General features: G+C 56.7%; 3 protein-coding genes across 4 annotated transcripts in view; 2 read left to right on the forward strand and 1 right to left on the reverse strand.

Moving 5' to 3' along the window:
- LOC119112011 (zinc finger A20 and AN1 domain-containing stress-associated protein 6) overlaps window positions 1-2,009 on the forward strand; it is a 33,566-nt gene extending 31,557 nt beyond the window's left edge. For both annotated transcript variants that reach the window (XM_037235947.1, XM_037235946.1), the window contains exons 4-5: window positions 164-332; window positions 873-2,009. In XM_037235947.1, coding sequence (XP_037091842.1) covers window positions 164-332; window positions 873-1,021 — 318 coding nt within the window. In that variant the 3' untranslated portion in view covers window positions 1,022-2,009. The remainder of the gene's footprint in view (window positions 1-163; window positions 333-872) is intronic.
- A 629-nt stretch (window positions 2,010-2,638) lies between these two features.
- LOC119112012 (urocanate hydratase) lies at window positions 2,639-8,824 on the forward strand. Its single transcript, XM_037235948.1, has 9 exons — window positions 2,639-2,875; window positions 3,372-3,505; window positions 3,808-3,961; window positions 4,368-4,625; window positions 5,895-6,660; window positions 6,994-7,169; window positions 7,370-7,551; window positions 7,840-7,950; window positions 8,288-8,824. The coding sequence occupies exons 1-9, from the start codon at window positions 2,678-2,680 to the stop codon at window positions 8,415-8,417; spliced, it is 2,109 nt and encodes a 702-aa protein (XP_037091843.1). The 5' UTR covers window positions 2,639-2,677; the 3' UTR covers window positions 8,418-8,824.
- A 529-nt stretch (window positions 8,825-9,353) lies between these two features.
- Window positions 9,354-23,377, reverse strand: LOC119112863 (eukaryotic translation initiation factor 3 subunit A; the record flags this gene model as incomplete). Its single annotated transcript, XM_037237151.1, has 10 exons — window positions 23,260-23,377; window positions 15,418-16,402; window positions 14,655-14,846; window positions 13,875-14,096; window positions 13,266-13,425; window positions 12,343-12,802; window positions 11,922-12,108; window positions 11,462-11,578; window positions 10,756-10,865; window positions 9,354-10,551 (listed from the first exon to the last, which is right to left on the reverse strand). Coding segments are annotated over exons 2-10 (3,612 nt in total), but the record flags the coding sequence as incomplete, so codon positions are not given.
- Between the last annotated feature and the right edge of the window lie 1,994 nt (window positions 23,378-25,371).

Below are 25,371 nucleotides of genomic sequence, written 5' to 3' on the forward strand. Positions count from 1 at the left end.
ACTTTGTATTAGATGGCGACTGTTTGTGTACTATATCTGCCTGTAATGAATGATTGTGTAATTTGGCATTTGTATGCACCTTTGCATAGCTTGGAACGTGCAGTGTCGCCTTTGTCCGGCAGCTTTGCGTGCCGTCGTATGGAAATGAGGTAAACTGTTTCAGGAGTCCGCGGAGGCCAGCCCCCAGAAATCACCGACGGCCTCGGCCGCTTCCACCTCCACCGACGTCTCCGCCGGCTCCTGCACCGACACCGCCCCGTCGCCGGCCGATGGCGTCAGCAAGAAGAAAAAGAACCGCTGCGAAGTGTGCCGCAAGAAGGTCGGCTTGACAGGTAAGAGGAATGTGCTACTCTTGTGCAGTGCATTTTAGTTCTGGCTTTGGTGCGGTCTTTTGCTGTAGCTTAACCTTGACTAACTGGACTGACCAAGGTGATATGTAGCCAGATGTTGTTCATTTGCCGAGCTGGGGTTATTGGCGCATGTCGGGGCATTTGTGAGCCGTGCAAAGTCGCGCGATATCGGCTGTTGCTTTTGTGCACCAGTGCACCAATGCCTGAGTTTGAACCAGTTACGTGCTTGTACACACTTTGCAATCAAATCAGTGCCTTGTCGTCGGGGTTCGCGTCAGGAAAGTGCTGGTTTGTGGAGGCATGCGAACTGATCCTTTTTCCTAGTTGTAGAAGATAACGAAAAGACAATAGTTGTCTGTCGGTTCATTGTCCCCTGTTCAGTCGGCCGTCCAGCCTTTGACCAGTGCGCTGTCTGGATCAGGCTCGATGCAGATCGTTCGCGGGCGCCGCTGGGCTGCGAGCGTTGCTGTGTCCGTACGGGTGTGTGACCCGACCCGACCTGACCATGATGCCCGCCGCCAGGGTTTACGTGCCGGTGTGATGGCCTCTTCTGTTCGCTACACCGGTACAGCGACAAGCACGACTGCACGTTCGACTACCGCCAGCTTGGCCAGCAGGAGATCCGCAAAAATAATCCCGTCATCGTCGGCGAGAAAGTCAACAAGATTTGAGCGCCGGCGCCCGTGTCGCCGCGGGCGGGCCTGCCGTGCGGCAGGACCTGGCGCGGGAAGGTCGTGCCCGCGCCTCGCGTCCGCCCCGCCCCGGCCCAGGCCGCGGACGCTGGCGGTGCGACGGCGCCGGCCGCCGCCGGCCGCCGCTCGCCCGTGATCGGCCGTTCGGGAGCGCTGACGCGGCGGTCCGTCGGCCGGCGCCGCTTGGCTTTGTGCACAGCATGGTGGGGTGGCTCTTGCCGCCGCTGGCGACGGTGCCGGGCGGTGGGACAGGGAAGGGAGGAGCTACCGACGGGGCCGGCACTCACGCGGGGTAGAGAATGTTTTGTGTAGCTCAACTCCCATGTGTGTAATCCATTGGAATGTGAACTCATCTGGATCCCGCCGCGCTGCCTTCACGCGCTTTCATCGGCCTAGAGTGTAGGTGATCTGGTTGGACCCTCCCTCGCCTCGCGTGCTATTCATGATCATTTGTGGAGTGTTGAAATCCTTTGTAATGCCCTGATTCTGCGTGCGCACTTCGTGTATGGAGGTTTCAGTGTTCATGCGGACGCCACGTTGTGTTGAATAAATTGCATGCGTTACTATTGATATATACATATATCTCACATGACGTTGGTTTCTATATTATCGAGTATCGATGTGGTGTAGTCTATGTGGGTAGTAGCGTTCCGATTGAGGTCTGCATTTGCGGAGCAACGCCGCACGTGTGCGGTCCTGGTAGTTGCAGTGGCGAGCGTTTTGCGGTGTTGCGGGGTCCAGCGTCTCTCGAAATGTATTGCCTGAGATGTTCCTAGCCGTCACCTGGCTGGCATGCGTCTTTTTTCTCGCGCTGTTTGTCTGTTCAGGCACATCCGCTTGCCTAGTAAGTGCACCGGGGCAACATGGACGCGGTAGCGTGCAACACGATTTGCGAGGCTTACTCGACGTCGGCCGTTTCAATCACACTTGTAATGGTATGTCAGACAAATAAACATCTAAAGCGGTCGTGAGGGTGTTGGTCAGCAGGGAGCAGAGAGTTCACGGAGACCGGTGGGTGCAGGCGGTGGATGATTGACTGGAGCAGCCTCGGACCGTTACAGGCCTGAACGACTGACTGTCGCGGGGCTGCGTCTCAGACCCGGCAGCTGAACTGGCCGACGGTCAGTCGGCCGGTGGAATGTGTCTGGGACTCGGCGGGCAGCGGTGCCTGAAGATGCTCGAATGTGCCTGGACTGCATTAGCTGTCGATTTTCACAACTGACGTCGGGCATGTGGAAATTTGTGGAAAGGAGCACTGGCGGCGGGGAACGTTTTCCTGCCTCAATTTCCGCCCTCGAAACCTGTGGTTACAGCTCTGTCCCGTTTCAGTAGAATCGCTGTACCCTATTGGTGCCATACAGAGGCAGATTGCGTCATTCAGGTCAGTACCGGCGCTCCTGCGGTTTTGTTTTGCACGCGCTTGTCATAAGGTGGAGGAGGGGGCACCCATCTCCGCCCGAAGACCCGAGCGGCGCCCAATGACGCAGTCGGAGGCCGGCCGTCCTTCGATGCTATCTTGCGAGGGGACCGGTTTGAATGCCGGCGGCGGGCCCGAGCGACACCCGGTGACCGGCATCGGCCGATCGCCGACGCGGCCCGTCACCAGTCGGGACCGCCACGCCGCCAGTGACAGCGATGAGCACCTCCAGAACGGTCACGGAGCAGGTAGCGCCGGTGCTGCGGCTGCGGGCGTCCGAGCAGGATGACCGCGGCTTCCTGGCCGAACTGTGCGCCGGCCTCCAGGTGGCGCCACTGCCGCCGCCCCGGCCCAGGGATGAGGCGCTGCCGCACGCGCCCGTTCGCACCACCCACCTCACGCCCGAGGAGGAGCAGGTGAGGCGAGCCAGCCAGGGCATCGTCTTGGTCTTAGAAAATCTGGGTGCTATGCTGGAGCGTGTACTTGTCTCGTTCATAAGGTGTTTCATAAAGTTGTATAGTGTCACCTGGTGATCTGTTGAGCTGTCCGCCTTTTCACGTCGCCCGTTGTCAGCTGTTTTGCACACATGCACTCGGTTTGTCATCGAACACTGCAGGGGAAATTCTAGCATGAACCAGTAAATCCTAGGAAATCGCCAGTTCTACCTTGCATGCATAATGGACTGCATTTGAACTATACTATTTGAACTGAACTATTTGAACTACCTGAGCCTCAAACCTTGACAATCACTTTGGCGATAACACACTCGTGACCGGGACAAATGGATCTGACGAAGTGTTGTCGGCCGCGCCCTGTTCACCGCGCACACGTCAAGTGTGCGAAGCTCACTAGACGTCCCTGTCGTGCTTGTCGGGTCGTTATAACGTTACTGTTTCTGCGCGCACGCTGCAGACGGCACTGCGCAACGCCCTGCGGTATTTCCCGTCGGAGTGTCACGGCGAGCTGGCCCCAGAATTCGCCACCGAGCTGCGTCTGCATGGGCACATCTACATGTACCGCTTCATGCCCGACACGGCACGCATCAGGTCAGTGTGGAGGTCACGACATGTGACATGAGTCTGACACGGTGTGGGCGTGACACCAGACAGCAATTGGTAGCGGAAACTGACCGACGCATGGTGATTCGGCGCTCAGATGGTATAGAAGTCACACGTACTCCCATGTTATGCGTGGGAACTTGACATAGATGCGCATGAGGCGATGCAATAGACTGGGCAGTAGCCTTCCCACTTCTCATCGAAATCAGTATAATTCAAACATGTTTCCACCGAAACCTGATCATTTCAGCCGCATATTTCACCTGAGCGCGCCTCATTCCCACTGACAGGGCTTACGCGCTGCGCCTCTACCCTGGCGCGTCGCGTCAGGCTGCCGCCATCATCCTGATGATCATGAACAACTTGGACCACCGTGTGGCCCAGTTCCCACAGGAGCTCGTCACATACGGAGGGAATGGTCAAGTGTTTTCCAACTGGGCACAGGTATGATGTCAAAGGGTGCTCCGACTTTTTCCAGCTGATCTATGAGTCGACGTCGGACGTCGGACGTCGGAGGCCAGGACGGACAGCATTGCGAACGTTAAAGTTCCGCCACTAAGTTTTGCCATCGCCTGGAATTGCACAATCGGGGCTTAGCGTGAGCTCTGATCCCAGAAATCCATCCCATCGAAGGGTATGGATCAAATTTTTAAAAGATGAAAATAAAAAGGGCTGTGAAAAGAACGTTTCTAATATAAAAGGTGACGGAATATGGCTGCACGCTGGGTAATAGTTGGACAGCTCGCTGTCTTTCTGCCCCAGCCGGCTTGCCTGTGTACTGGCGTGACGCCCCTGGTAATCTGGACGTCCCACGAGCCGCCCGCTCACTCCGCTTCGCCTGTGCCGGCAGTTTCGCCTGACGCTGCACTACCTGTCGACGATGACTGACGAGCAGACGCTGGTGCTGTATTCGGGCCACCCGCTCGGCCTGTTTCCGTCCAGCGTCGGCGCGCCGCGCGCCGTCATCACCAACGGCATGGTCGTGCCTCAGCACTCGAGCCGGCGCGACTACGACCGCCTGTTCGCGCTCGGCGTCACGCAGTACGGCCAGATGACGGCCGGCAGCTACTGCTACATCGGGCCGCAGGGCATCGTCCACGGCACCACGGTACGGCTCCGGGTGCGGTAACCGCGGTTCGGTACAGCATTTGCTACCGCGGCGCTGCTTTAGATAAACCCCGCGGTGACGCGTGGGGTGTACACGGTACCAGGTGCGTCATCACATGTAGCACAGCGGCAGGCATTGTACCGGATACGATGCTTATACGTCGCATATAGTGTTTCGGGATGGTTTTGTGTGTCGCATTACGGTACGATGTTGAGTGACCATCACAGTGAGGTGCAGTCCACGGCGCCGGGGCGCTGTGTCGGAGACAACCATCACGGCGTCAATCAAATGTCTCAAATCGTTTCGGCATGGTATATCGGACTACGGTATGAGGACATAGTATACAGTCACTGAATACGGTATCACATACAGCACCGCGCGTCATGCGCTTCTGTGGATAGTCGCAGCAGTAAGGTGCAATACACAGGACCACGAGGCTGCAATAGCATTGGGCCGCAGCTGCACGGCGTCGTATTTAGCACCTCGACACGGCATGACACCTGGTGCGTGGTACAGCATTTGTGGCAGCAGCCCGGCACGGCGTCACATGTAGCACTACACCGCGGCATCATATGTGGCCACCACGATAGGTGTGTGACATGTAAACACGGTGTGGGGTCATATGCAATACCACAAGATAGTGCGGCATGTTGTGCCACGCTATAAGACCGTGCAGGCGCCCCGGCGTCGCACGCAGCGCGATGGTGCAGCGTCGAATGTGGCGCAAATGACATAAGTCACCACCATAAAGCACCCTGCACGGTGGTACAACGCTGAAGTGCCGTACAGCGGCACGCTGAGCAGTCCTGGTGTCGCGCTGAACACCACGGCAAGTTCACACAGTAGAGCGCGCAGGCTTCAGGGCATGACTTCACGGCACAGCTCGGGCACTCGGCATAACGATCCGGCATCCCACGCGGCGATCTTCACCGCGGTGCCGCCCCTGGTTCACATCGAATGGTATCGTGTGCTGCGATACAACCTTCCGCACGTCACCGACTGCCATAGCAGCTGACAGTGACGTCATCACGCTGACCTCTTGTTACCCCCGACACCGGACGCTGACTTCCGCCGCCACTCTCAGCTGGCACGCTCGACGGTTATCGTTAGCGTCATCTCACTGATCCTGAAACTGCACAACAGGCAGACGTGTTCCGTGACATGGAACACTAACGTCATCTCACTGGCCTCTGACGCTTGCTAGGGCAGCAGACGTCGGAACCACCTCCCCCTCCCCACCAGCTGACCGTGTCGCTCCAACTCCGGCAGCTGACAGTGCTGAACGCCGGGCGGCGCTACCTTGGCTCGTCGGAGCTGGCTGGCCGCGTGTTTGTCACCTCAGGCCTAGGGGGCATGAGCGGCGCCCAAGCAAAGGCGGCCACTATCAGTGGCTGCGTTGGCGTCGTGGCCGAGGTCAGCAGGGAGGCTATCGACAAGCGTCACGCGCAGGGGTGGCTGGACGAGGTCATCGACGACCTGGACGAGCTGGTGGCGCGGATACGCTCAGCGCGCGCCGAGCGCAGCACGATCAGTATCGGCTTCCATGGCAACGTGGTGGCCGTCTGGGAGCGACTGGTGGAGGAGCACCGCAGCTCGGGCGAGCTGCTGGCAGACCTCGGCTCGGACCAGACCTCGTGCCACGCGCCCTTCTCTGGTGGCTATTACCCGGTGCAGCTGGGCTACGAGGAGGCGCGCCGGCTGCTGGCCGAGCGACCGGACGAGTTTGCCGAGCTCGTGCGCGCGTCGTTGGTGCGCCAGGTGGTCGCCATCAACTACCTGGCTGAGCGTGGCATGACCTTCTGGGACTACGGCAACGCATTCCTGCTGGAGGCGCGCCGCGCCGGCGCCGACGTCTCTCGCGATGACGACCCGAACGGCCTGCGCTTCCGCTACCCCAGTTACGTGCAGGACGTGATGGGCGACATCTTCAGCTTGGGCTTCGGCCCTTTCCGCTGGGTGTGCAGCTCCGGGGAGCCGTCTGACCTAGCGACGACTGATGGCATCGCCGGTCGAGCGATGGAGCAGATCACGAATGGTGAGATGTGCAGGTGGCGGCACCGCAATTTGCAAAAGTGCTCAGAGGAGCAGGGTAAGGGTATTAATCCGTGTTTGCCCTCCAGCGCGAAAGGGTCAGTTACATTTTGCGTTAATTTGATATTGATGGCTCTTGGCCTTATCAAATTTAGGAATGGTGTTTGTGTGCTGACAATTTCTGCACCGATATCTCAAGGGTCAATGGGGACTCAGTGGTAATCATGTTTAAGTATTTGGAATCATTTAAACGTAGTTGTCAACGCACTAATCCAAATCCCATATGCACGCCATGTTTCGCCCAGCCGACTGATTGGTCTGTCTGCGCGCGCCACAGAAGATCTGCCTGAGCCGGTGACACAGCAATACCGGGACAACCTGCGCTGGATCCGTGAGGCGGGCCAGCACGGTTTGGTAGTCGGCTCCCAGGCACGCATCCTCTACTCGGACTGTCGCGGCCGCTCCGCCATCGCGCTGGCTTTCAACGCCGCCGTCCGGGACGGCACGCTTCAGGTGAGGCGCTGGCTGACCCTTGAGATTATCCAAGCACTCCCGTGCATGGCGCTTGTTCAGGACATGCTAGATTTTCATGCTGACCACACCAGTGCACTTGTCAGGCGCATGCCTCCATTCCCTGTCAACATGTTGTGGGCAGAACTTTGGCCGGCCGATCTTGTTCAACGCGACGCCGAAGTCACGAGCCACGTCCGCAGGGGCCGGTGATCATCAGCCGGGACCACCATGATGTGAGCGGCACGGACTCGCCATACCGCGAAACCTCCAACGTGTACGACGGATCGGCCTTCACCGCAGACATGGCCGTGCAGAACTGCATTGGCGACGCTTTCCGCGGCGCCACCTGGGTTGCGCTACACAATGGGGGTGGAGTAGGCTGGTAGGTGCCAGCATCAGAGACACCTGGCGGCTAGAAATGAACCTGTACTTTTGCAGACACTGTCCGGCGAGAGCGAAGAAAGCATAGTATTAATGCGCTTGTGTTCTTGCATCAGCCAACTGGTGAATGCAGTTCTTGATTTTGCGGTATGACGGCATCAGTATATATCGATTCTCCGTTATGGCAGCCCAACAATGTCAGAGTGAAGCACCAGCAGTGTTCCCCTAGTTAGGCTTTGAACTTAGGCATAAGCATGCGCTAATCTGCTGCATGATCTGCTCCTGCCAGGGGCGAAGTGATGAACGGAGGATTCGGCATGGTGCTGGACGGATCCGAGGAGGCTGACCGCCGCGCCAGGAGCATGCTGCACTGGGATGTCAACAATGGCATTGCTAGGAGGTGATCTTTTGGCACGTCGATTATGCATGACATATAAATGCAGCAATTTCAATCTCGTTGAGCATAACTGTATCCTTTTATCAAAGAAGTACAGCTGTGCATACTGATCCGTGGCAAAGCTGTATGTCGCTAGGACAGCCCACAGGTTAGCTGCCCATATTTGATGTGCGTTGTTGCTTGTCTCGCTCGTGCCGCAGCGGTCGATTATCAAAGCTAACGTTCGATGAGCGCCTTCCCACATTGACGCTTGTGTTGAGACCCTCAGAGCAGCGTTGCGGCGGTCCTGTGCGTGACGAGTCCACGCGTCCCGCCCGACCTCGTCCTTCTCCGTCGGCAGGAGTTGGTCCGGCAACACCAATGCTGACCTGGCCATCTCCCGAGCCATGGCGGACGAGCCTCGCCTGCGGGTCACACGCGCCCACCGCGTGCAGGAGCACGGCCTGGTGGAGCGGGCGCTGTCCCAGTGACGCCACGTCAGCTGCGCCGCCGGTCGGCCCACGGCTGGGTCACCGGGTGGATGAGAAAGCCCTGAAGAAGGGGCGCCCCCAAACTGGCGGCTAAGATCAGCTTTTGTGATGGGAACTAATGTGAAGTCAAGACTAAATGCTGGCCAACCGCCCTCGCCGCCGTCCGTGAGACGGAGGGGCGCTGGGCCTCAGCTGGTGCGACACTCACCCAGGTCGGGTAGGCTCCGAAGCGACTCTCGATATGCATACTCAGTTATATTGCGAATGTGGGGCAGCGCTCGTAGATGTCGCCGCACCATTTCTGAAATGTTGAGTCCTGGCAAACGCATAACGTCGGATAAGGTTGTTGGTGTTTACTCACAGCCCAGAACCAAAATAAATCGAATAAACGCTTTGGCTCTGCTTTATTCGCAGTTTTTACAGCACGTACAGCAGACTGAGTAATACTCCTCAGCCACATCGCAGATGGGCACGGTGGGCACGCTCCCACTCATCACGTCCCGCAAACATAAGCGTAGCCGGCCTCAAATGTTGCCCAATCTCTGGTGCACCATAGAGTCGCGCACTCAGTTCTCGTGCATCTGTGAAAGCCCGCAGTGCCCTCGCGCCCTAAAGCGCCTACAGCGGCGGCGTGAAGGCGCGCTCATCAAGCGGCGAGCGCATGCCCCGGCTGCTGGCGCCGCCGCCGCCCTCGCCGTACATCACACCGCGCCCGAAGCCGGTCATGCGCGGCATGAACGGCCGGCTGGGCGGGTACATGCCGGGCATGAGCGGGCCGGGCACGCCGGGCATCAGGCCGAGCAGGCCCGGCTTGGGGTGCGGCGGCAGGCCCGTATACATCACCGGCGCGCGGCTCATCGGTAGACCGGCCGGCACCATCGGGCGCGGCAGGGCGGGCGGCGGCACGGCGGCGGCGGCCGCCGCTCGCCGCGGGTCTGGCCGCGGGTCCGGCCGCGGCTCCCGGTACCGCGGGTCGTCCCCAGTCTGGCTCAGCAGCTGCTCATACTCGCGGTTGGGCTCGGTGGGGATGACGCGCGCCGCCGGTGGCTTCTCCTCCTGCGAGCTGCGCCGGCGCGCCGCCTTCAAGCGCGGGTCGACGCGCGCGATCGGCTCCGCCAGCCGGAAACGCTGCAGCGAGTAGTCGAGCTTGTCCACGGTCACGTGCACCACCACCCAGTCCATGGGTGGGTGCGAGTTCACCGACGCGTCGATCTCCACGCACGGCTTGAAGTCCACCGGCTTGAACGGCAGCGGCAAATCACCGACGTCCTTGTCAAAGTCCATGCTGCCCATGTCCCAGGCGGAGCGCGGCGGCACAGCGCGCATGTCGCGGTCCGGCATGCGCAGGTCCACGTCGCGCGAGCGCAAGTCCGTGTCGGGCGCTGGCCAGGCGGCGTCGGCTGGCGGATGGCGCAGGTCCACGTCCTGACTTGGGCCTGGGTCTCGCGGCGAGTGACGGGGGTCTGCCCCGCGGGACCGCGGATCCCTAGCGTCCACGTCTCGCGCAGCACGCGGATCTCTCGAGTCCAAGTCTCGCGCAGCGCGAGGGTCTCGCGCATCCACATCCCGTGCAGCACGCAGATCCCTCGAGTCAACGTCTCGCGTAGCTCGTAGATCCCTTGAGTCAACGTCTCGCGTAGCTCGCGGATCTCTCGCATCCACATCTCGTGCGGCACGTGGATCTCTCCCGTCTACATCTCGCGCAGCACGTAGGTCTCGCGCATCCACGTCTCTCGCGGCACGCGGGTCGCGCATGTCACTGTCACCGACCCTGGCGTCGCGTGCGTGCACGTCCCTCAGCACCCTCGGGTAGCGCATGTCGTGGTCGCGCGCGCCCCTGGCCTCGTCGCCATCCCTGGGCTCGTGGCGGGCGGCGCGCGGGTCCACGTCGCGTGTCTGTCGCGGGCTGCGGCCACCAGCGTCCGCCCACTCCTGGCGCTCAGCGGAACTGGCGCGGCAGTCGCGCCACGAGCCGCGCCGCTCGCCCGGCCGCGGCGCGCGCTCATCCATGTCATGGCCGCCGTAGCCGCGGCGGCTGTGCGCGCCGCCAGCCCGCTCGTCCCTGGCCTCCTCCCAGGAGGGGCGTCGCGGTCGCGCGCCGCGCTCATGGCTCGACAGCGTGGCGTCCGGCGATCTGTGCAGAGGCATGGCAGTGGGTCAGCAAGAAAGCCGTGGTGTCGAGTTAACTAGCAGCTCGGCGGACCGGGAAACAACACTGAGATATCTAGGGCTACGCACGACTAAACTCGACCACAGTCCAATCACATACGGACATGAGCGGCCAATTTTTCTTCTTAGATACGGCCCTCTCCTTTAGCTGCATGAGCGGTCGACTCACCGAATTTCGTGGTCTTTCGTGCTTTTCCGAATGGTCGTCAGCAACTGGTTGATGGCGTCGGCTGGGTTCATAACGGTAGCGGAGCCTTCCGAGTCACCAGGTTTGCTTGGCTGAGGACGAGTTAAAGAGTGCGATTACGGTGTGCTGCTCATGTTTTATCCACGCCGACTGTGCGAGATGACGCACCAACGACATGACCACAACAATCGACCCCGGAGACATTTTTGATCGCCCAAACGCACCCAGGCGTGATGTACTACAACTCGATGAACGGGTGACTCTAAATTCACGAAAGGTTTATTCAAATTTGAAGTACAACGAACTCTGGTACATGCACTTGAACCGTATAGTTGACCAAGTACAAAGTTTTGCTTCCATTGGAGCTGGAGGCACCTCTGTGCTGGCCGGACCGGGTAGCACCCGGACGGTGAGGACACCAGCTCCCCACCGGTGCTGTCAGGGGCTCATCACGGGCTAAATCCCCTTCCCTGGGCGCCATAACCAGAGCTCGCAACGCGCACCGTACTTCTCGTCCTCAGCGCTTCGTGGCCGGGTGGTACAGGATGTTATTTAATACGGGCAGCGTTTTTAACTGGTTGCAAGTTCGAGACTAAAAGTCAAACTTGACTGAAACGCTGATAACCGCCCAGCCACACCATGTCACGGCGAGAGCGGTGCGGGTGCAGCCTATCACAGCTCTACTCACCTCCGATGACATCTTCTTCAGGACGTCCGTGAGTGGAGGGGCGTCGTCGTCGTCGCTCGAGTACCAGTTGTCGTCGGCAGCCCTGTCGTCGTCGTCACCGGCTGGCTGTGGCGTGTTCTGCAGCGCACACGCGGACGCACGCATCGTTCAGTCTCGGGTGCCATCACGTGAGAGCTCTCACACCAGCGTCGTCAGGCCCACACGTGTAAGGCGTAAATGGGACAGTGACGCACATGGTGCACACGAATGCATGTGCACGTGCAAACATTTGTGCACGTGCGCACGGTGCAGCGCCGAACGAACCATTATAAATATGCTACATAAGGACAATATAATGACAGCTCCAGGAAGACATTGCTATAAAACGAGAGCATATCACGATGAGATATGGCACGGCTGTGCTTCACACAGCGCGTACTAGTGGGAGCCCATAAGCACCTAGCGCAGACGAGCGCCTCACCTCTCTGGGCACGAGCTCCTTCTGGTGCTGGTGTATGCGCAGGTAGAGCTGGCGCTGGCTGGCCGGCAAGCTGTTGATATAGACCATGTTGGGCGGCTCAGCGTCACGCGGCGACAGGCCGCCGCTGGGATTCGACATCGCCGGCGGCGAATGCGCCGTGGACGGGTCTGGCGCGCCCGGCGGCGCACTCGGCGGCGAGCCCGGCGCACCAGGCGCCTCCTCGGCACCGCAGCCGGCAGTCGATGGCGGCCCGGCCAGCTCCGGCTCCGGCTCCAGCTCGGCCTCGGCGCCGCTCAGCCGCTCGCGCTGCCGCTCGGCTGAGCCGTCGGCGCGCGCGGCGCGCCGCTCCTCGCGCCGCCGGCGCCGCTCGTGGCGGTCGTGGCGCGGCGAGCGCTCACGCTCCGAGCTGGCGCGTTCGCGCCGGTGTCGGTGCTGGCGGCGCTCTTCGCGCTCGCGCTTCTCTTGCGCACGCCGCTCGCGACGTTGGCGGCGCTCCTCCTCTCTGACGGACGAGTCGCGTCGACGGCTAGACTTGTCTGATCGCTCGCCACCTTCCCAGTCCGACCGGTCGTGCCGCTCCGGCCTGTCCGGCCGGTCCCCTCGGTCCGCCCGGTCCCCTCGGTCCGGCCGGTCCAATCGGTCCGGGCCAGACCACTCACTCCGTTCAGGCCGATCCGGACCGGAGCGCTCATTCCGTTCCGACCGGTCCGAACCGGAACGCTCATGCCGTTCCGGACGGTCCGGACCGGAGCGCTCGTGGCGTTCCGAGCACTCCGGAACGCCCCACTCGTGCCGTTCCGGACCGGACCAGTCATGCCGCTCCGGGCCGGGCCTCACGCTGCGGTCGTTCTCCAGGTTGCGAGGGTCGAAAGAACTCTTCACTATAAACGGAGAAAACGCTCGTGAAGAAAACGACACTTTCTTCCTGACATATGTCCTATTTTTTATTTAATGTTATGTTATGGTTATTATGTTACCTAAATGTTCGACATAGCCTTGCCCTATACTATCAAAAATATATGTGCGTGTCAAGTAGCTGCCTCAAACGCAGACATCTCGGTAAGTGTTAGGACGGACAATCAAAGATATGAGCATGGAAGGTACCGCCAACCATAACCACGAGAACAGCGCAACAAGAACTGAGCGACAGACGGCATCTCATAGGCATTCCGCAACTGCTCGACGTGCAGCGAACTCCCTCTACAGACATGTCCGCAAACACATACGCATACGCACGCGCGTAAGACGTTATGCGCCGTACGCGCATACATGTCGTTATGTGTGCACGTGTCTGCCCAGGCACACATCCGGATCAAGCACCCTTATCGTGGACGTGGAGCCTACCCATGTGTGCGGATCTGGTCTGCTCCATGTTGGGGAAGGTAAAGCTGGGTTCCTCGTTCTTCTCGCGCTTGCTGATAGCCTGTTCGATGACTTGCAACGCGTCGGGACGCGTCATGCGAGGGAAGTCGCCCAGGATCTCCTTAGGCGCCGTCTCCAGATGCTGCCGCCCCAAACCACACACTCAACGGCACGCAATGAAACGATGCGGCCAACATGATACGGTGACGCGACGCATTGTTGGCGTGATGAGTTAATATTTTTAGATGTAGTCATCAAAAATTCCGACGAATGGCTCCCTGCGCCGCTCCAGCAGAGAACCCGTCGCGAGAAGCACAACCGCAACATGAACCGGTCTGATGGCTTACGTGGATATGTGGCTCCAAAGGCGTGCCTCAAGTGAGCTAAGGGGCCCACAGCTTGAAACACGATAACCATGCACATGGAGCGGGACGACGACGCAATCGCCGTGACCTGTTGCCAGGCGATGAAGCTTATCCAGAACACGTTCAAATTCAACACTGAAATGGTTCGTTCCTCGTTCCTCTGCACCAAGCATCGCGAATAAATTCGATGCAGAGGTTCAATGCGAAGTACAGGCCGCTGACTCACCTTTAGCAAGATAGACCTGGTGGTATCATTAAGGGGCTCATGACTGAATTTGCACTTCTCATCCACAAAACACTTGGCGCCCGTTTGAAAGAATTTGCAAGGAAACCCTTTGTGTAAGTACAGGCACTTTTCTTTTTTGGCACAGCAATTCATGAGATAAAATTTGCACAGCTCCATCTTCCTTGGCGGAATCGCATTGTGCGAGAAAGAGCACATTCTCCCCTGCAACAAAAAACCGAATAATTACTACTGGAAATATACAGCATTTAAACGGCCTACGCCCAGGCACATACGTAATCAAAGATCGCCGCTCACCACCAGTTCGACTTCGATTGGTGCCAGAGCAAACGGCCGTCAGCTGGCCATACCTGTTATGAGTGTCAGTTTGTGTCGTGCGGTGATGAGATACAATGCAAGTAGGAATAACGCCCGTTGCAGTTGGCCTTTACAGTCCAACGGCTAGCTTAAGACTTCTCTTCGATCTATGATCGCCATCATAGGTATCATCTATGAGTTGTCAGTGGGCGTTGTGAGCAAGAATGTCAAAATCTCCGACGATTGTGAAAGCTGTGAGTTCGTAAGGTTAACCGATCGATTTTTCACATTCAAACATCAATGACGATCAAACACGAAACATCATTGAATGTCGATGTTGGAAATGGTATTACGGAACTGCATATTCAAACGCAACATGTTCAAATTCGAGCCGAGTGGTGACTGACAAAGATGTCGACTCCAAAGCACCGAGGCCAATGCCAGCAAATCAGGTTGGGCACCGACCTTCTGGCATTTGCCCTGCATGTAGTAGCTGCAAATGGCGGGTGACTTGTACATGGGTCGGTCCATGCGTCGCCGCTTGAAATGCTGGTGGCCCATCTCCTCGTCGATGTCGTCGTACTCTGGCACCAGCATGGAGCCCTGGCGCGGGTAAGGCGGCTTGTATTCATCGCCGTGCCGTGCGGCCGCCGCCGCCTGGGACAGGTCGGGTCGGGTCAGGTCAGGTCAGGGCCGATCACGTCCGGCTAGATCAAGTAACTGCTACGGCGACACTGACGTGACTGCTTTCGGAAAACAACCCAGCATATGCGACTGCGCCCAACCATTGAGCTCCGCGCAAAGTCACGCGTGCACCGTAACACGAATTGTTCTTACACGAAACTCATGCCACGTTCCGTACCAGCGCTGGGTTTTTTGAGTTTCTCACGAGCATCTTTCCTAAAAGCTTCCGCTCGCCAACTGACGACCAGGAGAGCGACTCTCCTCTCCCTCCGCCGCCTCCCCCCCCCCCCCCTCCCTCTCCACCCCTGGAGCCAAGAGGTCGCACTAGAGTCTCTTCAAGAATTCGGTCTCAATTCGCAGAATTTAGGAGGCAATTTGGCACTTGCTTGCCTTAGGAAAATTTTGTTTATGTGGCTGGTGCGGCATCAAGTGTGCCGGCGACACACAAAACACAAAACCATCCACCAAAAAGTCCACAATCATCCTTCGGCACATGCATCAAGTAAGATTAAGTGTAAAGTAAAGCACCCATGTCGTCGGTTACCTTCCGCTTTTGCCGTGCCTCCTCCCACTCGGGCCTGAGCAGGGACGCCTTGCGCGGCTTCTCCTGGCTGGAGGCCGGCGCCGCTGGCGACGCATCCTTCTCGCCGTCGTCAGGTGCCTTGGCCTCCGGCTCCTCGCCGTCGTCCTCGAGCTCGCCGTCCTCCAGCTCGCCCTCCTCCAGGTTGGCCACCTCCGAGTCGGCCCCCACGTCGGAGAGTCCGTCCTGGTCCGGTCCGACGCTGGCCGGCGGCGCCCGGCCGGCACCCTCGTCCGCGGCCGGCCGCGGGTCGCTCTCGCCCTTCGCCGTCCGGGCGCCGGCCTCGTCTCCTGAGGTCACGGCGGCACCCTCGTCCCCGGAGGTCGGTACGGCGCCCTCGTCTCCTGACGTCCGAACGGCGCCCTCGTCTCCTGATGTCCCACCGGCGCCCTCCTCTCCTGACGTCCGAACGGCGCCCTCGTCTCTGGACGTCCGAGCGGCGCCCTCGTCTCCCGACGTCCGAGCAGCGTCCTCGTCTCCTGACGTTCGAGCGGCACCTTCGTCTCCGGACGTTCGAGCGGCACCCTCGCCTCCGGACGTCCGAGCGGCACCCTCGTCTTCTGACGCCCGAACAGGGCTCTTGCCTCCTGGCCTTTGAGCGGCGCCCTCGTCTTCTGACGTTCGAACGGCGTCTCCACGCCCCAACCTTGCAGCGGTGCCCTCATCTTCCGAACTTCGAGCGGCGGCCTCATCCCCTGAAGAGGGAGCGGCGGCCTCATCGGCTGCCGTCGGCTGCGCCGCGTCCGCGTCCATCGGCATCTGGCCGTCCTCCGGCTCGGGGCCCGCCCTGCCGGGCGTGCGCGGACTGTCGTCGTCAGCCAGCGCGGCGGACTCCTCCATGGCCTGGTCGCTCTCCTCCAGCACGTCGTCCGAAGATTCCAGCATGTCCTCCACGATCTCCAACCGCTCGTGTTCGTCGTCGGTGTCCATCACGGCTGCACGGGGACGCCTGCCGGAGGTGCAGCACGGTCACATGTGGCCGCCGGTACAGGCGGACTCTCACGGGCTCAGTAATGGTGAAGAGAGCGAATGGCAGCGCCGACAGTCATAAATGTTGTTCAAAGCGTACGTTAGGGGCCTGGAAGAAATCGCATTGGTGTAGGGGCGTTGTAAAACCGGCGGGGCTAACTTATTTACGCTTAGTTCATTCTTGGCATTCATTCCAGGGCTGATGGCAAACTCCCAATATTTACTGTATCTCCCATTGACAGCGAGGAGACGGCAGTCTACCAATGACGTACGTCTGTCGCTCCACCACGCTACATAATGATTTTCCTCCACAGTAACTTAGTCGTAAAAGTAATCACAAACCTCCCGGAAATGGACATTCAATACTTGTGCCTGTGAAATACAACCTTGTCCGCTGGTTGTGGACCTGTGCTTGATTCCACTGCAGCGGAATCATTCCGACCCTACCTCACAGCGCATGGGGTTGATTCCGGCGCTGACTTTAAACAGCTCATCGCAGCTTTGAGTCGACTTCGGTTCCGACTGGTATGGCTGGTAGGCATGGCTCAAATCGATCCTAATCCCAAATCGATTCTGAGCGGAGTTCGTTCGGGTAAATGAGATACCTGATCTTTATGAGTTCACAGTTCTTACGCCGAGCCGTCGACCTTCATTGTACCAGAAGACATCGCTTAAAAGACACTAAACGCAAGCATTGACGATATTGGCAATGTTGGCATTTGCATTAGAAAACGACAAACATAGATAAGCAGAGGCAATACAAATAGGTGAACTTGTCATTGAGATTCATAAAAGCCTAAACGAAGCGTTTGCCCTGACAATACTTATTCACGACTGAATTTCATTCAGTCTCTGTGAAAGCTTTCAGGATATCAGAACATCTCGTTGCTTAAATTTCTACTCGAGTCAATTTACTAACAGCTTAGTCTAATAAACCGCACTCCAGTCCAATTAAAAAAGTAATGAAGAACTCTAGCTTCTGAGCCGACTCCGATTTTTATCAACAATCTCGCACAACTTTGATTCGTTGGAAGAAGTATTGCATATACCAACCATGGCCGTATACTCAAGTGTTTCGATGCAAAATCACGTTACGGCTGCTCGCAAAGTGCAAAATAATTGGTTGCGCTCTCTACGGCTTCGAGCACAACATATCGCAACATTGGGAGTCAACAAAATGAAGTCAATAAGGACGTACGCGATAGTAAATGACTCGGCATGGCATGGCTAGTCAGAAGTGCCGCAAGAGACACAGTGGATTGTCTCATCGAATGCGGACGTTGCATTGAAGAAATCCCAACATTTCTGGTCACCTCGCAGCTGACTGAATAAAGCACAGAGCAAATCCAAATCCCGTGCACCGACGAGTAAGTCAAACGCGTTCGACATCGTCGATTTGAAATCGCACGGGATGTGTGCGTGCGTTCGTCCCCAAACTTCATCGTCACTTTCGCGTCCCCGCGCGCCGCGAACGCCCGTGGTGCCTATACTCAAAGCCAGACCAACTGGAAGCAGATATCCTCGGATAGGTACATTAATTCGTTAGATACGCGCGTGCCTTGCAGACCACACCGCCGTTCCAATTGTACAGGCCGGATAAAAATACGCGCCGTTTGCGTGCCTATCATTACAACTATTTAACTACGCGGAATGCTTTGCACAAATGGCTGAAGTGCCCGAGGCTTTGACGCGGGTGGAGGATGCTGAGAAAAGTCGGAATGGCAAAGATTCCGGAGTGAGCGTGAATCTATCGGATACGTCGATGCATCGCATGCACCAATGCATGCACAGTCAAAAGCGGGTTTGTTTAAATGAAAGCTGGTTTGGCTGCTGCCACTTTCCACAGATCAGGGCGTCATTTCACCTACTTTCAGCAGGAGTCCTCACAACGCTGCTTTGAGAACCCATCTTAAAAAACACCCCTACCCCAGATGGTCTGCTGCACAAATCTTGTTGAGAATACTCTGACCGCACTGCCTAGAGGAGCCGTTGGGCTAACCCAGTTACTTGTCCATGACGTCACAATTTTAGCCTTCTTACGTCAACCTTTCACGGTGACCATGCCTTTCATGAGGACCACTTGCACATAAAGCGATTGTGAATCAAAATGTTTTAACCCATCTTTTTCCGTAAAATCCGAGGGTTTCATTTGAATCAGGCAGTTGTTAAGCCCAACGAATCATGACCACCAGAAATATCACTACTTCTGCACTTTGTCCTTCCCCGTAACGGTGTGCGCTAAAACGTTGCCGCATTGTAAATATCGCAAGGTGATGCGCCGGCTCCATCGGACCTGAACTATGGCAAAATATATGCACAGCGGAGAGGCACCCTCCGAAAACATGCTGAACGAGTAAGGACAGCGTGACGTAACTCTCTACATATTTAACCTGAAAATGTTTCAGCAAGCCCTATTTCTTGTCCTTCATATTGGCACGAACAGTCTGCCCACTCCCGTCCACATTTTCGCATCCGTCAAAAATAGCTTCATAGATATTGCGTGTGTTTGAGTGCATGCATCTGGGACCAGTCGAAACAAGTCCTCAGGACACCTAGTACTCTCACAGCGCGCATTCCCTCCAACTTCTGCTTCAAACCATGTACATGGCTGCAAAACCGGTTGTAGTGGACACGCCGCCCGCGGGAAATTGGCGCTGAAAAGGCAGGATGACTCTGCATTAGTAACATGACCTTAAGGCTTCCCCACGGCCGCCAATCGGCTTCAGGGCCCTTGTCACCTAAAGTCATGTGCTGCGGAAAGCCGAGGCGCGAGCCAAGCACGAGCGCAGGGTTTAATGGATACTTCACACCGTGATCAGCAATGGCGTCGGCAGCCTTTCGGGCCAGAGATGGAGGAATTTGCTGGATCTGGACGGTTCAATCGGGTTCCAGCAGGCCATTCCCGGGGACGAACGCTAGCCCACAAACCCTATTAGTTTAGCGCGGTCTAAATCAATGCTGATGTCCGAAAACTATTGCAATGGACAAAGCCAACCTTTGCGGAACGTCACTGATATCCAGATGGGGCGGGAACACAAAACGGTTATCACCTCAACACAGAAATTCTGAGTTCAGGATCACTGGACGCCAACCCCCACAGACGTGCCGCCGGACATTTCTCGAAGGCTAAAACTGCGAACACCAGTTACCATGCCGTTAGGTTCCCAGAAAGGTACTAATGACTGCCCCCATAATTTGCGGACCACCGCCGGTGCTTCAACAATCCACTCATTGTGTACACATATACGCGCTCGCAATGCACCACGGACCGGTCACTCGCCCAGTCCCGTCACATGCCCGCCGCGTATTTTTCTCCGCCTCACCAGGCAAGGCGCCCGTACCCTGCCCCGCGCAGAGGCTACCGAAACGGGCGGACCGTTCTGCGCGCAGTGACTGGGCATCAGCTGACGGTTTGGTGAACCTGAGGCCGTGTTGACTCACGCACGCCGTGTGGCGGGAACGTCCGTGAGTGCCGCGTCTACCACTGTCGCGATAGTCGGATATGACGAAAGAATCGAAGTACGAGGGAGATCGAATGTGCCAGATGTCGAACGGCTCACAGCGAGGCCGTGCGCAATATTCAAGCTGATCAAGGTCATGACGTCGAAATGAGCATGTACAACGGGACGAAAATGATAACCGCCAGTTTTACTGAGGGCCGCCAATAGCACACGGCGCAACTGAAACTAAAACAGGTCCCTAAAACTGAAATCTCCCACATCCGGAATTGGCTGATACTTATCGCTGCTTAATGGTACATACAGTCAAGTCAAAGCTGCAGACCTCCCCTATCCGAAATGCCAACTGTCACACTGCAAGCGCCGGGTTGGCTCCTACGTTCTGTAATCACCAAAATATAACGAAAATAACGCAAAGGTACATGATGATGAACGGTTTACCATTTAGCCAGCATAGAGCATGACATTAAATCAGGCCACGTCAGATAGACTGACGCAACTGCATGGTCTGCGCGAACTGTGGCGCCTCATGCGAACAGTTCAGCCTCACGATCACCACGCGCTTCACCACATGGATTTGGGCGATCAGCGGCCAGGCCATTCTCAAAAATGTTTTGAAATTAATTCAATACAATGCCGTTGATCGACGGTCTGGTACGCACATGCCTCACACCACCAGCTCCGACTTAATCCCGCCCAGTGGGTAAAGCTACCCGTATGGAGTACCGGGGGGCTGCTGCCAGACCCATTCAACAATGTGTTCCAGATATTTTGGTGGATTCGGTCACAGCAAGTATGACAGTGTCATTATTACATTTTGTCTAGCGCGGGCGATCCTGACCCGTAAATACATCCCGCAAGCGCATGGAATCTACAGCGTAGCACGTCTAGCACAAACAAGACGTTGGCACGCGCGTCCTGTGTTTATGGTATCGATGTATTTCATATACATTTCCACATCACCTCATCCAATATTTAATCTATACTTCCATGCCCAGCGAATTACTCGATCCCATTGCGTGCTTGCATGTACATTGCACTTGTGTTCGACGGCTCCGGTGATGCGTAGTTGGAGCGAATTCAACTAGTGATAGTTCCATACGCCATTTACGTATTGTACCATATCAAACGCGACATAAATTTCCGCACCATCACCAATTTGTTGAGCATGCTAGCGCTAGCACTGGAGGCCTGCAAAACCCAGCAATACTAGCAAGAGATGTACGCCAAGCACTAGCAGCGAGTGGGCAGGGCTGCATAAAACGCACAATATCCGGGGGGCCGCCCTACGAGTAGTGTCTTCAGTTGAAAATTACGCATCGTGATGAAATGCTTGCCCATTCCTTTCCGCCCGAGGTGCCAGGGCAATAGGTTGGCTGAGTCAGATGAATGCCCCTTGAACACACCACCCGCAAACATCTTCTCATTAGTAGCCAGGAACACACACTCTACAGTAGATTTTAAAAGAAAGAAAACGGGTAAAATAACTTGGGTCATGAAAAACTCACGAGCTTTTTCATATTGCGAAGATTCCAACCCATCTCAACGGATGCAGAATGAGACGCCAGCTGAAAATTAAGACGAAATGTCCCCCCGTGAATATGCTGTTTCAAACAGCCCTTACCTGTTCTTACCCTAAGAAGTCGTTCGATATACGTTTTCACGCCATCCCTTGCTCTCCAGTTCTCTTATACCGCGGCTTAAACGCACTTCCTTTCCAGTCATGTCTCGGGCTATCGCTTGCAGAACTACATTGCAGACGCGGTCACAACTTGTCTCAGAGCTGGGTGTAGAGATTCCGAACTTCCGCAAATCAGGATCCAATTTAACCGATGTTTGTCCAATAACGCACAAACTTTTCGGCTCGCGACGGCTGCCATGATGCTGTGGCTAACCATGATGCTAACCATGATGCCATGATGCTAACCCACGTCCTCGCAAGATGGAGAGGAACAGCGAGGGCGTTTTCGACGACGCCGCTAACTCAAATTAATGTTCACCTCGTCTCAACGCTTTCAACTGCTACAAAAACGGTGAACTGAGTACTAAAGGAAAGTTTCCTAGCGCAGGTTGTCCACGAAAAAATCCTTGTAAATTTAACGGAGCGCAGCGCAAGAGAACTTCGGAAACATAGGGTCTGATGAATCTGGGAGGCAATTTGGAAACACACGATCGGCGAAACAAAGTTCTGCAGAATTACCCATACAGCAGGGCTGCAGCAAAGATAAAGTGCGATATGCTATATCAACTACGCAAATCAACCTTTCTTTTTTAAAAGGAGACCCCGACGCACGGCGTCACGCCCACTTTATAAAGCGCCAGCATCAATGAGCGCACGGAAACCGCTGAGGACTTCGACCGCAGCGTCAAATTCACAACCTGCTTCCGACACTTCTGTCGCTGGACGGTCCCTTCGGTGCCCCCCCCCCCCCATGAATGAGCAAAAAAAAAAACGTTAATGACACCGTTCACATGTGCTGAGTGTGAAAGCTTACCGCGGTCCAGCACAACGTCCGGGAATTGGATCGGCTTATCACCCATTCTATACGGACGTGAATTGGTGCGCAGCTCCCGCCGCTCGTGGCGACCAAACGCCCGTGCACAGTATTGTGCACCTGCGCCATGCTACGCGTTGATGCCTTCGAGTGACGTCTCAGAAAATTTGTACCATGCACCATATACGCTGTATGTCGCAGCCGGTGCCTGCGTATAAGTTAAACCGAAACAGGATTCAGTTGCCACTGCTTGCTTGCGCGTAACAATGACGGTCGTTTCAGACACCAAATATCACGGTTCTGCTCAGTTTGCCGGAGTGTGTTAAGCAGACGTCGCTACACACAAATGTCAACGTACGGGATTCCCAGATAATGTTCGAACGGTTGAGCGTCAGGACTCGGGACAGAGCACGAAAGTTGCCCCCGCCCTTGTTCACCCAAGGACGCCGTCAACATTCTCTGAATCAACGACGCAAAGGGTAAGAAATGCAACCTATCCACTCACTTTTGAAGAGGACAAAACATCAGAACGAAGCACGTACTCACGCACCGACCGACCCCCCCCCCCCCCTCCCCCCTCCAAGAGCGCCGCGACCCTGGCCCGCCAGCGCCGGCGCTCAATTTCGTATCGATTTCACAGGTGATTTCCACCCCGGCGAAAAGTATGTGGCAGAGTATGCTATACCACGCCGCACATCATTCACCGTGCCATTTTGTGTCCGATCATTCACGCAACCCCGGGCCCACCAGCAAATCGCCCCTCCCTACCCCAGCTTGCACCACACGCACGACGGGGCGCGGCTCGTCCCGACGCCGTGTGCTGGGCGCCCTCACACAGGCTTGATCCTCCACAGTTTTCCACTGACGCATGCCCGAACGCTTGCCTTGTTCCTTACGGTGTCACGAGCTCACATGCTGCTGAAACGTCACAGATCCGGAGCCAAAATTAATTTTCTACGCCGGTTTTGCTGCAGCCCCCGTGCCTTGTAACCAGCGTCTCGCCCCGCCGTCCGAGCTGTCATGGCGCCGCCGCGGCCAACGCCGCCCCAGGCGCAGCCGCGCTCAGGACCGTTCCGATTCACCCGTGGCCGGCCGCCGGTCGGCAATCAATAGCCAGGCACGGCTTCGGGGAGGGGGCCGCCCGTTCGGTGAAACGAGTGCACGGAATACCAGAATCAATAGGAACATGCGGGGGACGACGCTTGGCTGCCAGCAAAATAAGAGCTCAACAGATTTCTTAAACCTGGAGCGATTGCTGCGGAAATGAGAAATGAGTAACTAACACTGCACTAACACAGCAGCGACCGCAGCCCGGGCTTCTAACTCGCGCCCCTACCACGAAGAAGGGAAGTTAATCTACGGGATGCGCTTCGTCCACACTGAAGGTACCCGCACAACGCGAGGGCAGTGCGAAGGACTGAGCGGGGAGGGGACAGCGGTAGCGGTAGCGCCCAAACCAACCTTTTAGATTTGAAAGGCTCATTGTGCGGTAGTCCACAACGGCTGACGTACTGAACCACATTTCATGGAGCCGGTGCTCGGAGACTACGTGTATCACAGCCTCGGCGCGCCCTGCCCCGGTCGGACTCCGCGCTCGGCACCGGCGGACAGCGCCTGAGCCTGCGCCAGCACCGCCGGAACTGGCACGCCACGTGACGTCACGGTCCTCCCGCGACCGGAATGTAGCCTCTGCCGAGGCTCGCGCAATCCCAGTAACGGCGGTCTCGGGACAGTGCGGACGGAACGTCGGCCGGCGATGAGGGAGCGGTGGCATCGCGGCCGATTATATGTGGGTGGGGCTCGGTGGCGGGGGGATCGTGTGCCTCAGGCATGTGCGTTGGAAGAGCAATTGGTGCGCTCGCAGAAGCGGTGCATCAGTTATTAATGGGGGGTAGGCTTAGGGTGAGAATGTCACATCCACAAACGTTTCGGCTTATTGCAAAGCATGTAACTCTTCGTGCAGCTTTCTTAACAACATGGTTCTAGTCCAGCAATGTGGTACCGCTGGATAATGCTAGATTCGTGAGCTCATCGAGGAATATCTTTTGTAGTGACGCAGCCGCGATTTTGCTCTGGTTATTCGTACTCTTGCACTAAGCAGGAGGAAACTCTACAAAGCATGCGCGTACCCTAACCGTTACATGATCAACGTACCGAAAATGCATTGATCGAGGTGTCGATGGCATGTGTCGTACGCTCCGAGACGTCTACGCTTCGCGCCTTCAAATCGATTGAAAATTGAGAACAGGACAACCAACGTTGTCATCGCATGTTTTCATGGATCCATCAATTCGTCCATGGCGAGAGAGAGAAGCTGGAGATCGCGTGTTGTGCTTTTCCTGTCATTCGCATGCTTTTTACGCGGACAGATACTTGACATTGCCTGCCTACCTATACGCGTGTCATCGATCCCGTATTAAGTGGCCACGCTGTATAGACAATGAAAATGCACACCACTGCACTGCAATGCTATGAGTGTGAGTAGAAGATGCATTTCGGTAACTGATGGCGGATGTAGCTGTTCAACTTGTAGCAATGCCGCTATATGGTGCATTTACTGATGCTGAGGCAGTGGCGTCGCCAGGATTTCAGCCAAGAGGTGGCCAAATCGGCCATAGGGCGTCCCTTCAGCCAACGGGCCTCACTTTGTCGGAATATTGGCGCAATGCTTTATTCAGGGATCGTCATGCAGATTGGGGGCAAAGACAGCGCAGTCACGGCTTGGCTGAAACGTGCTAGTGATAGTTCCTCGGGCATTTATTCCATGGCCGTGTCCACAACCATGCAATTCCCTTTCACAGCGAGAACCCAGGCCTTCAGAAGGCACGTGTGATCGGAGTCAAATATGGCGGACTATCATGATGCCCTCATACTATCATTAGGTTAGTGAGGTGTAATGCTGGAAACCTGTCCACTTGCATGTCCAGTGTCCGTGTCCAAATATATTTTTTCGCAACGGTAACTTGAGCCTCCAACGGTCACACAACGTGTTGGGA

The sequence above is a fragment of the Pollicipes pollicipes genome, unplaced genomic scaffold (assembly GCF_011947565.3).
Source record: "Pollicipes pollicipes isolate AB1234 unplaced genomic scaffold, Ppol_2.1 Scaffold_7261;HRSCAF=8764_pilon_pilon_pilon, whole genome shotgun sequence".
NCBI lineage: Eukaryota > Metazoa > Arthropoda > Thecostraca > Pollicipedomorpha > Pollicipedidae > Pollicipes > Pollicipes pollicipes.

Bases quoted from the DNA above. Each gene is read 5' to 3' on its own strand.
- LOC119112012 (XM_037235948.1), top strand. From the start codon at position 2,678: ATGAGCACCTCCAGAACGGTCACGGAGCAGGTAGCGCCGGTGCTGCGG. The intron at 3,962-4,367 runs GTATGATGTCAA...CTGTGCCGGCAG, and splicing joins TGTTTTCCAACTGGGCACAG to TTTCGCCTGACGCTGCACTA. The intron at 6,661-6,993 runs GTGAGATGTGCA...CGCGCGCCACAG, and splicing joins GATGGAGCAGATCACGAATG to AAGATCTGCCTGAGCCGGTG.